Here is an 11106-nt window from a genome sequence, read left to right as displayed (position 1 = left end):
TTGGTTCCTGGTCAGGACACACTCGCTGTAGGTCCAGCTTGGTCCCAGAGCACCACCAGGGCCACCCCGGTGTCATTCGGTCCCCTCCCAGTTTCCCCAGCCGGCCACAGCCTCGGCATCCCGGGAGGAGCCACCTCCAAGAGGGATTCTGAAAAAGGGAAGCAAGGGATGGGCCCTGGCCAGAGCTTGAAGTCTAAGAATTGGTCCCAAAACTGGATCAAATTGATCCTCAAATCCTTGGAGGGGGTTTGGCAGCAGCAATTCCTCCTAAAATCAAGTTCGACATGGAACAGGTTTCCCAAAATCATCAGAGACCATCCATTTATTGAAGGTCAGAAAAGTCAAGTCTAAAAAGAAAGGAAATAGGGCTTTCCCAAATATTCAACCCAAACCCTGGCAGGTCCCTTGACCCTAGGCTGAGGTTCCAGGAGAAGCTGCTTCCAGCTCAGCTGGGAACAGCCATGTGCCAATGTGATTCCCTGAAGAGCTGCCCTGGGCATGGTGCCTACTGGACCAGCCTGGCACTTTCTCATCCCACATCCCACTGGGAATGTGCCCCACTGAAACCCCCCTGTGCCCCAAGGGTTTCCAGTAGAAATCCTGGGATCTGCAGGAAGGGAGCAAGGGATAGAGACTGGATCCCAAACCAGAACAGGTACAGGGACAAGGAAACAAGATCCATGGAAGGGAGAACAGCTCCCATCACCTGGGATTCCCTCAGCCTCCCACATCCCTCCATCCCCCAAGAACTCAACACCAATGCCTCAAATGGAACCTCCCCAAAAGCCCCCCATGGCTCTGCCACAGCCCCTCAGAATTAAAAGGAACCAAACCACTAAGATATAAGTTAATGCTTAAATTATTTGTAAAACATCTTAAATTTTCTGTGACATATTTTTAAATATCCCCCATGTTCCCCAGAGGGGGGTCAAAGCCCAACACTAACTGGGAGCCTATGGGGGAAAGGGAGGAATAGAGAAAGGGTTCCTTATCCTTTCACAGCTTTAACAACTAAATATCAATAATAAAAGTTATATTATAATAAAATAAGTTCTTCATGAGGCAGTGGAGATCAAAAAGCCCTTAGAAAAGCCCTGCAGGTTTGGGCTTGGGCTCCAGACTCAGTAGTAAAAAGGGGGTTATTTGGGGAGGGGAGGCAGCGGGGGGGGCGGTTCCGAGGGCAGGGGGGGCGGTCGGGGCTTGTCCGTGTTGGTGGCAGCTCTGGAGCCGCTGGAAGCCCGGGGGTTCAGGAGCTCGTACGAGTGGAATTCGAAGGCGGGGGGCTGGGTGGGCTGCATGCCCTGCGCGCTCAGCAGCGAGTGCAGCATGTTCACCGTGTCCTGATAGTCACTGGCCTGGCTGACGTTGTGCCCGTTGGCCCCCGAAGGCCCCTTGTCCGATTTGTGAGCGCCCCGAGCTTTGCTGGGCTGGGATAAATCCGAGCTGTGCCCGGGGAGATGGGCAGCCCCGGGAAGGTGGGCGTAAGGAAACGGCACCCCGGGGCCCTTGGAGACTTTGCCCACCTTGGGCTGGTGCTCGTGGGGCACGGCCGGGGGCTCCTCGGGCACGGGTCTTTTACGGGTGGGGGCGAGAGGCCCGTAACCCTTGTGGGGGGCGGCGCTGGCACCAGGTTGGGCGCCGTGTTTGGAGTCCCCCGGGCGCTTGGCCGCGGTGCTGGGGCCGGCGCCGAGCTGGGCGTGCAAGTGTTTGTGCGAGTGGTGGTTGTGGTGGTGATGGTGGTGGTTGGATGAGTGGCCCTTGTGCTTCTCTTTGTACTCCCGGCTCTTCCCTCCGCTCTCATCTGCGGAGCTGTGTCTGTCTCCGGGACCTGGCACCTTAATCCTCATCTTGATCTCCTCCTGCTTGGAGGGGACCGGCCTCTCCCCGCCTCCCCCCACCGCCGGCATCCTCATCTTGAGAGCTTTGTCACCCTTGTCGGCGCCGGGCGGGCGCTCGGGGTTCTCCGGCCCCGCCATGGGGATTTTCAGGACGATTGGGGAGGGGTTGCTGTCCTGCTGCCCTTCCCTCTCCCGCTGCTGCTGCACCAGCAGGTTCTGTGCGGCGTAGGCGTACTGGGAGCGCACGTTTGCCTCCATGTTTTCCAGCTGCCGCTTCTGCGCCGCCAATTCCTCGGCGTGCTTAGCCCGGTATTCCTTGAGGGACACCTTGGCTGAGGGTGCGTTCTTGGTGCTCTGCTTGGGGTAGGCAGCACCATCCTGCTGTGGGTGCTCAGCAGCAGCAGAGGTGCTCTCGCTAGTCCTGTGGATGTCCAGCTTGGCCGGGGGATGCCAGTGATCGGCCTGGGATGGATCGGCAGCGCTCGGCTCCCCGGGGGAATCGGCCGAGGCTGGCGGCGCCGGCCCCGCCCCGGCCGTGGAGGATGTGGACATGCTCATGAGCCCAGCGATGTTCATGTCCGAGCTGTTGTTCCTGGAGATCATGTTGAGGATTGTCTGCTCTGACAGGCTCTCGTCATCGCCGTGGTCGTCGGTCTTGGATTTCCTGGCTGCTTGAGAGGCCTGGAATTAAAGAAATCAGTGGGTGTTTACTTGGGGTGTTGCTGGTTTCATCCAAGCAGCTCACCAGGATAGTGCAAGGTCTTCTTTAGAGACAGATCCACTTTGCTCCCATCCCTCCTTGTGGGAAAATTCCCAACCCTTGCAAGCAGGGCTGCTAATGCAGCTGGAAAACCAAAGTTCTGTACAAGTTAATTCACAACAGATGAACTCGAGCACCACAAACACCACACAACGTCCCAATTGCACAAACAACTCCCTCCCTTGCTGTGCTGCACTGTGATACTCCAAGGAATCACAGCCCACGCCCGAGGTTCTTACCCGCCAGTTCCGGATCCGCTTCAGTCGGCTGGGAGTTTTCTCAAGGATTTGCAGGAATTCATGAGTCAGTTCTGCAGAGACACAAAGCCAAGCGGGAGGGTCAGAGCAGCCCCAGTCCATCAAGACAACCCCCTCATCTGCCACATGGAGTTACTGGTGGGATGGAGCTGCACCAGGAGGGGAATTCTGACAACTGGAATCACTGACCCATTCAAACTCATTTCTCTGTGGTGCTACACAAGCTGCTGCTGCTGCCCTGGAAAACCTCAGCAAGCCCTGAACTCCTGGAGCCCATGAAGCGGTGTTGGAACATCAGACCCAGGACCAGCGATGCCAAAATAATTCAAGAGCCTTTTTGCAGGGTTAAAAAAAAACACCTCACTCCCAAACTTACCATCTAAGAGCTCCAGAGTTACAGTGCCATCAACGTATTCCCACCAGTGCTTCCCGTCCGTGGAGACTGGGATCTCCCAGTTGGACCACTTACAGGCCAGGTGGATACAGACGCAGGCCACAACGGGCGGGGTGTACTGCAGGCTGAAGGTGGTCAGGTGCAGGCTGACGTCACCGGGAGAGAAAACAAAAAGCCATCAACTCCCACGCCTGAGCTGCAGATCCACGGGGGAAATGGGGGCAATGTGGCCCTCTGGACCTCCCCAGAAGGAACCCTGGGCACAGGCAGCTCCATCCCGCTCCAGCACAGCGGGGAGTCGCCAGCGCGTCGTTTGTTCGGGTCTGTTTGGTTACAGGGAATTTGGTTTTTTTACTCCGTCTGTTTTTGTTAAGAGAGGTTAATTTGGGAGTTTCCAATTGGGGATCTGCCTGTGCTCTGAAGAAAAAGTCATCCTGGTTTTGTTACAGGAAATTTGGGATGTTTTCCAAAGGAGAAAAAGTAGTGCTGAGGTCACCTGCCTGCAATTCATCCTGGTTTTGCTACAGGAAATTTGGGATGTTGTCCCAAGGACGAAAAGTAGTGTTGAGGTCACCTGCCTGCCTTTGCTTGAGGAGAAATTCATCCTGGTTTTACTACAGGAAATTTGGGATGTTCTCCCAAGGACAAAAAGTAGTGTTGAGGTCACCTGCCTGCCTCTGCTCTGAGGAGAAACTCATCCTGGTTTTACTACAGGAAATTTGGGATGTTCTCCCAAGGACAAAAAGTAGTGTTGAGGTCACCTGCCTGCCTCTGCCTTGAGGAGAAACTCATCTGCTACAAGAAATTTGGGATGTTCTCCCAAGGAGAAAAAGCATTGCTGAGGTCACCTGCCTGCCTCTGCTCTGAGGAGAAATTCATCCTGGTTTTACTACAGGAAATTTGGGATGTTCTCCCAAGGATAAAAAGTAGTGTTGAGGTCACCTGCCTGCCTCTGCTCTGAGGAGAAACTCATCCTGGTTTTGCTACAGGAAATTTGGGATGTCCTCCACCCTTTCCCTGTTTATCCCTGTGTTGATACAGGAAATTCAGGATTCCCCTCCAAGGGGGAAAGTCACTGGGGACCAGCCCCACCTCTGCTCTTGTAAAAAAAAAATTGCACAGTTTTTTGCTCATCCCTATTTTGCTACAGCAAAGTTGGGATTTCCTCCATCTCTGTTCATTCTTGGTTTGCTACAGGAAATCTGGAATTTTCAAGGATGAAAGTCAGTGCTGGGGTCACCTGCCAGCCCCCACCTCTGCCCTGGGGAGAAGTTTCCAAGCACAACTCCTAGATGGCATTCAAGGAGCAAACCTGCCATTTTCAACTTTAGGAAGGGTCTGGAAGGTGTAAGAATCCTTTCTCAAAGGATTTTTAGAAATACACTTTATGCTGGAGTGACTCAGGAGAACATGAGCCAGGTGATCTATCAAATATTTTCATTAATAAATTGATTTTCCACGTGGCCATGAGTGTTGGGAGGTGTGGGCAGCACCAGGACCAGGAGAACTGAGGGACTATGAGGATCCTGCAGGAACACCAGAGCTTAAGGAAACACAGAAGCAAGTCTTGAGTGTGGGATTTGCCCACTCTTGAATGAAACCTTTGGGAATTCTGCAACCAAAGTCCCCACATGGCACCATCTCCTCACCACCCTGTTCAACATTTTCCCATCAGTGAAAAATGGAGAGGCTGAAGTTTGGCATCTATAGCAAAAAAACCTCAAGTTTCATGGTTTATCCAGGGAAGTCAAACCCAGAAAACTCAAAGCCTTGGCAGAGCAAACTCAAGGATAACAAAGAGCCTCAACTCTATTCCATAACAATGCCAGAACAAAACCAAAGGGAACACAAAGATAAATCCAGTTCATCCCAGAACTGGCTCTCCCAGGCAAAACTGAGGCTCCTCTTCACACTTTCTGCCTGCATTTCCCTCAATTACACCTTTAACTCCTAATCCCATGGCTTTGAAATTCTTGCTGCAGGGTTAAAACAGGTTGCAGGGCTGTGTTTACCCAAACATCACCAACACCACATTCCTGAGGCTGGAAATCCACAGGGAGCCCTTTGGAGCTCCAAACACCTTCAGCAAACAGTGAAGGTGAGCAGGGAACACCTCCCAGGTGGAAAAGGGAAACCACATGCCCAGGTATTCCCAGACAGAGCCTGGAGGCATCTCCAGCCCTGCAGCTTCACCTCTGTTGGCAGCTAAACCACTTTTCCCACCATCATTTCCTGAGAATTTGGTGTTTTCCATGCCCACGATTTTGTCTGTTCCAAAATATTAACTCCACGATTTGTCTGAAGTTGAGAATCCAGGAAATTAAATTTAGAAATAATCCCAACAAAAGTGATGGCATCAGGCTGGTAGTGAAAATTTTAGAGAAAGAATTCAGGGCTGATTTAATTTCCCAGGGAAAATTTAGGGACAAAACAACCCAAATGAAGAACTCAGGACTGATTTTAATTTTCAGGTAAAATTTAAGGGCAAAACAACCCATACAAAAAACTTGGGGTTGATTTTCCTCATTTATGCCCCAAATCAGCCTTTTCTGGCTGATCATATTCATAGACAATTTCCACAGCACCTTGTTGAGTGAAAACACTCCAACACCCAGGAATAGCCAAGGAAAAAACTATATATTCATTTTCCCATCCATCTTTTTGGTTTGCCTTTTTTTTTTTTTTAAACTTTCACAACTAAATTGCTATCAAATAAGCAGTGAAGCTCCTGAGTATCCAATTTGCCTTATTTTCCAGCTCATTTTACCCAGCAGCTGGCTGGAAAAATGGCTGGAACCCTTTGTTAAGGCTCTTCCTTTGGTATTTCCAGCTGCTCCCAAGTTCAGTGATGCCTCTTGAGACCACAGGCAGCAGATAAACCATCAATCAATTACAAAATTATAAAATTATAAAATAATAACCTGTTTGTAGCCATGAAATAGGAAGTTTGTGCCAAATCCTTGCTGGCTGCAAGACAAAAACAAAAAGAAAGGAAAAATCAGGATGTTATTTGCATATTTTCATGTTATCATATTTTAGTACAAGAACCATGGGTCACCCACAGATTGACCAGCAGGCCACAGCCACAAGGATTTTGGGAACTGCTGTTCACTGAGAGCTTTGTGTGGTTCAGAAGAGCCAGAACCATTTAAAACTGTCTCTATTTTCAGAATCAGAGGGATGGATCAGCTCTCCTGGGAGATTTGGGATTGTTCAGGCTGGAAAAGTCTCTGGGGTGACCCCACTGTGACCTTTCAGGTTCCAAGAGACCTGAAGTAGGACTGTGGATGGGAGGACAAGGGGGAATGGTTTGTCACTTGGAAAAGGTGAGATTTAGATGGGATATTGGGAAGAAATTCCTCCCTGTGAGGGTAGGGAGGCCCTGATTACCCAGAGAAGCCATGGCTGCCCCATCCCTAGAAATATCCAAGGCCAAGCTGGAACAATCTGGGCAAGTGGAAGTTGTCCCTGTCCTCCCAACCCAACCCAATCCAGTCCAGGGTTCTGGGAAGCTCTGGAGCAATCCCAGCTGGACACTGCCCCAAATTTTCCTCCCATCTTTTCCTCTCACCTCGGACAAGCTGAGTGCACTTCACCACATGGGTGTGAGGATGGTCAATAGTGATCTCAAAGCCTGGAAGGACACAGATAAAGAACCATCAGAACCAGCAGCACAGCCCTGGATCCACATTTCCTGCACCCCTTCCCTCCTACAGCCCTGCTTGGAGCCAGGCAGGAATAGAGGAGCCCTTTTTTCCTGTATCCAGAAGCCTCAAGTTCTCCAGCTACAAACCCAGAAGGTCTCTGGTGCTGCCAGACCTCCCAGCTTCTGAAAGGCCTCACTGGAAACAAAACAACTATTAAAGGATTTTAAAAATAGCATGACAAAGCCTCTTGAAGCAGCTGGGAGGAAGGCAAAGACAATGGCATGTGCTCCAAGGGATTTCTCTCACCCAAAAAGCTGAGAGGAAGCAGATTGTTTTCCCTTTGAATGGGTCTAAAGCATTGAGGACAACTGAGTTTAATCCTTGCTCCCACTTCCTCCTCAGTTTGGGAATTATGTTTGAAAGGGGGAAAAAAAGAATTCCAATTGGTCCATGTGCACAGCAGATCTGTAGAATGGTCTGGGAGAACTGGGGTGTTTAAAAATGTCTCTGGAGAACTGGGAGGTTGCAGAACTGGGCTTGGTTTAGCCACAGGCTTGTAGCCATGACACCTTTGCCCCTTCTGAAGGAGGGACATGGAGCATCTGCTCTGAATCCAGTTAGGAATATCAAATCCTGCTTTTTTGGAGGGAAAATCTACCTACAAACTGCCTCTGAAATAGAATATTTGTTAGTGAACACAACTTTTAACAAGACATTTGATAAAGAAACAGGCCACCAGCTCCACCAGCCACAGCCCTGTGTGGAGACTCCCACTTCCAAAAACACCCAGCAACTGATCCTGGTTTATTGTGTTATGGGGATTTTCCCCTCCATGTAATTATTTGATAAAATATTCACTTTTAACCCATTTTTAAAGACATCTCTCAGTACAAACTGCTTCCTGCAACAGAACTGGAGCATTATGGCCTGGAATTAGATGGTCTTTAAGGTCCTCTCAAATCCAAACCATGAATTCCATGATTCTACAACTGAGCCAGAAAGCACAATCCAGGAAAAGGACTGGTGTCCAAGTAGCACAAATCCAGCTTTGTAATTTTTTAGGGGAAAAAAAAAACCCCAAAAAACAAACAAACAAAAAAAAACCACCAAAAACACAAACCACACTTAAATCTCTCAGCATTGAGCCTGGCATAAATTACACCTGAAAAATTCATGTTAAAACAGGAATTGGGCTAAAAACCAGGGTTTGTTGTGTGAACTCTGTGGAAAGGGTGAGGCTCTGCAGCCTGTGGAATTCTCCTGGCTCTGGGACTGGTCCGGTCGCTTCGAGGAACTTACCCAGGGTCTGTAGGATTATGCTCTCTAGAATGACCAGGTCTTGGGCTTGTTGCAGGTAAGCCTGGGGTTGAGAGGACAGGCAGGTTACTCATGGAGAGGCACTTGGATCAAGCCTGCACATTCCTAACACCCTTCTCTGTCCAGGACAAAATTGGGAAGCTCCCTGCACGGGGGGGAGACTGGCATAGATTCCCTGGAAGTGTTCAAGGCCAGGCTGGATGGAGCTCAGAGCAAACTGGGCTGGTGCAAAATGTCCCTGCCCACAGCAGGGGGGTGGAATGGGATGGGGTTTAAGGTCCTTCCAACCCAAACCATCTGGAGATTCCAAGAAAGAGGGATCAGAGTGTTTTGGGGGGGCCTGGGTGCTGGTCCCCCCATATGAGCAATGCAGGAATCAGTTGCTTTTCCTGCCTTTTTATTTTTATTTTTTTATTTTCTTTGAGTTTCCCTGGAAAAAGCTGTCCCTTCCAGCAGTACCCACTGCTCAGCTCCAGGTACAAGGGGCTGTCTGGAGAAATGAGGGATCAGCAATGTTTTTAACCCACTGAGAGGTGTCAGGACAAACTTCTCCTCTGCTCCACACCCTCCTCAGCAGCACTCCAGGGACACTGGCACAGAGCACACCTGGATCCAGGTGTGCAGCAGAGGAGAAAAGACTTTGCACAGAGCAGAGAAGCCCAAATCTCTCTGCAGAAGGAGAGTTTGGATGAAAAGTTGCCCCTGAGCACCTCGGGAGGGTCAAAGAGCTGCTGAAGCCACACAATTCCAGAGGCCATTCCTGCTCCTGGGGCCTCCAGAGCTCACAGCACATCCCAAAGCTCCATCCCCACACTTACCTCACTCTTGGTGTCCAGCAGAGGCTCCTGGGGGTGCAGACAGGCATGTGCCACCTTGATGACATGCTCCAGCTTTCGGGGCTGCTCCTCCACCTTGGCTGCCAGGAAAAGTGCTGCTGGCACCACTGACTGTGGAGGAAAATGCTCTGTTTACTTAAAAAACCACTAAAATCAAGATTAAAGCAAATAAATCAGGCGGATTCTCAATATTCCATCAGGCAATGAAGGCTGTTCAGGTCTGGCCACCACCAGGAGAGAGAAAAGAGTCCCTCTACCCTCCCAAACTTGCTTCCAAGGAGGATCCCCTGCCCACACAGCAGCAGGAGTGGATTTGGGGGGTTCCCAGCACCCCCCACCCCCCCAGAGCCCAACACTTACATTCCTGTGGAACTGGGTGAAGGATTGCACCATGTAGAAACGATGCATGTACACAATGGCTGTGTTGATGGTGAGCTGGGAGCTGGGAACAGGGTTAAGGAAAAGCACAGAGAGCCCTGGGCAGGCCCAGGGGAGCCACTGGAACAGAGCCCACACAGCAACAGCAGCAGGATGGGACAGGCTCTCCTCATTCCTGCATCCCAGCACAGCTCTCCCTGCTCCTGAAACAGCCTCTCCTCAATCCCAGAACAGGCTCAGCGCTCCCCATTCCCAAGCCAAACTTTCCTGACACCCCAGGGGAGCTCTCCCTGCTCCCAAAATGGGGTCACCTCCACCCCAAACTGGTTCAGCTCTTCCTGCTCCCTGCACGGTCCTTTCTGACAACCTGGCACAGCTCTCCCAGCCTGTAAAATCCTTTTTGTGATTTTTTTGCTCCTAAAACAGGCTTGGCTTTCCTGAGCACTCACAACACCCCAGCACAGTTTTTTTCCACACCTCTAACCGGATTTCCTCAATCCCAAAATGCGCTCGGCTCTCGCCACACACCAGCACGGCTTTCCATGCTCGCGAAAAACGGGATTTCCGCCCTTTCCAAACGGGCTCGGCTCTCCCTGCTCCCGGTCTGGCCGTGTTTTCCCTTCCCTGCACCCCAGAACTGCCTTTTTCCCCCTCCCGGAATCTCCTCGAGCCCAAAACGGGCAGGGCGCTCCCGGCAGAGCTTTCCCGAGCCTTTCCAACAGGCGGGCAGAGCTTTCCCTCAGCCCGAACCGGCATTTCCCGAGGCAAAAACGGCCTCGGCTTCGGCCGCTCCCACAGCCGGCTGAGGCCTTCCCGATATCCCAGCCCTGATCGCCCCGTGCCGGGGCCGGGCTCTCCTCGCTCCCCACAAGACTCGGCTCTCCCCGAATCGCTCCCCGCAGCGGCTCCCGGCTCTCCCCTCAGCCGCTCCCCGTTCTCCCCCCTCCCCGCTCCGCCCGCTCCGCCCCACTCCCACCCGCGGCCTAGCGCGGCCTAGCGCGGCCGGATACACGTTGAGGCGCTGCCCCATGTCCTGCAGCAGGTTGGCCGCCTGCTGTCGGTACGAGAGCTCCTTGTCGGGGTCGAGGCCGGCGCGACGGGATGGGCTCCGCTCCAGCTGCTCGCGGCTGAAGTACCAGCGGCGCCCGGGCCCGGCGCCGCCGCCGCCCGCCGAGGCCTCCATGGCGGCTCTGCGCCCGCGCGGGGGACGCGGCGTGCGCACGCAGCGCGGCGGCGCGCTGACGTCAAGCGTCGGGTGGGCGGGCACGGGGGGAGCCGTTGGAGGCGCGAGCGTTCCAAAGCAGGGAGGGACCGTTAAGGGGGCGGGGCCTGAGCGAGGCCACGCCCAATCAGGGAAAGGCCACGCCCCGCGCGCTGAGGCGCCGCCCGCGCTTCCCCTCACGCCGTGAGGGGCGCGGATTTCAGGGGGTCCCGCAACAACCCCGCACCTTGGGGCGCTCCCTGTGGCCCCACCACCGGCTTCTCTGCTCCCCCTTACCGGCAATTCTACGCACTGACAGGCGGGGAGCGCCGGGATACCGGTGTGTCCCTCCACCCCGAGATCCCCTCCTCACCTCGGTGTGTAACTCCGGTATGTTTCCCCCCTCACCCCGGGGCAGCGGGATTCCCCCACCCCTCCACGATCCGGTTTTACCGGGGTCCTGCAGCCTCCCGCACCT

General features: G+C 52.8%; 1 protein-coding gene across 2 annotated transcripts; it reads right to left on the bottom strand.

Moving 5' to 3' along the window:
- Window positions 1–841: 841 nt before the first annotated feature.
- CCNT1 (cyclin T1) lies at window positions 842–10719 on the bottom strand. Of its 2 annotated transcripts, XM_079329283.1 has the most exons (9): window positions 10438–10706; window positions 9410–9491; window positions 9032–9160; window positions 8196–8256; window positions 6821–6883; window positions 6171–6216; window positions 3232–3395; window positions 2838–2908; window positions 842–2519 (listed from the first exon to the last, which is right to left on the bottom strand). In XM_079329283.1, the coding sequence occupies exons 1-9, from the start codon at window positions 10608–10610 to the stop codon at window positions 1140–1142; spliced, it is 2169 nt and encodes a 722-aa protein (XP_079185409.1). In that variant the 5' UTR covers window positions 10611–10706; the 3' UTR covers window positions 842–1139. The 2 variants fall into 2 exon arrangements, with proteins under 2 accessions (XP_079185409.1, XP_079185410.1); XM_079329284.1 differs by lacking the exons at window positions 842–2519; window positions 3232–3395 and having other exon boundaries at window positions 2861–2908; window positions 10438–10719.
- Window positions 10720–11106: the final 387 nt, after the last annotated feature.

This window comes from Erithacus rubecula (assembly GCF_903797595.1).
Source record: "Erithacus rubecula genome assembly, chromosome: 31".
In the NCBI taxonomy this organism is placed as follows: Eukaryota; Metazoa; Chordata; class Aves; order Passeriformes; family Muscicapidae; genus Erithacus; species Erithacus rubecula.
The sequence above is the reverse complement of the archived record's forward strand: the minus strand, read 5'-3'. Positions and strand labels throughout refer to the sequence as shown.

What these genes read in the sequence shown, in the direction of transcription:
- CCNT1 (XM_079329283.1), bottom strand. Translation starts at nt 10,610, where the DNA reads ATGGAGGCCTCGGCGGGCGGCGGCGGCGCCGGGCCCGGGCGCCGCTGG. An exon ending in ATGGGGCAGCGCCTCAACGT is followed by an intron (nt 9,492 to 10,437) that starts GTATCCGGCCGC and finishes CCCTGTTCCCAG; the next exon opens with CTCCCAGCTCACCATCAACA. An exon ending in TATTTCATGGCTACAAACAG is followed by an intron (nt 3,396 to 6,170) that starts GTTATTATTTTA and finishes CGGTGACGTCAG; the next exon opens with CCTGCACCTGACCACCTTCA.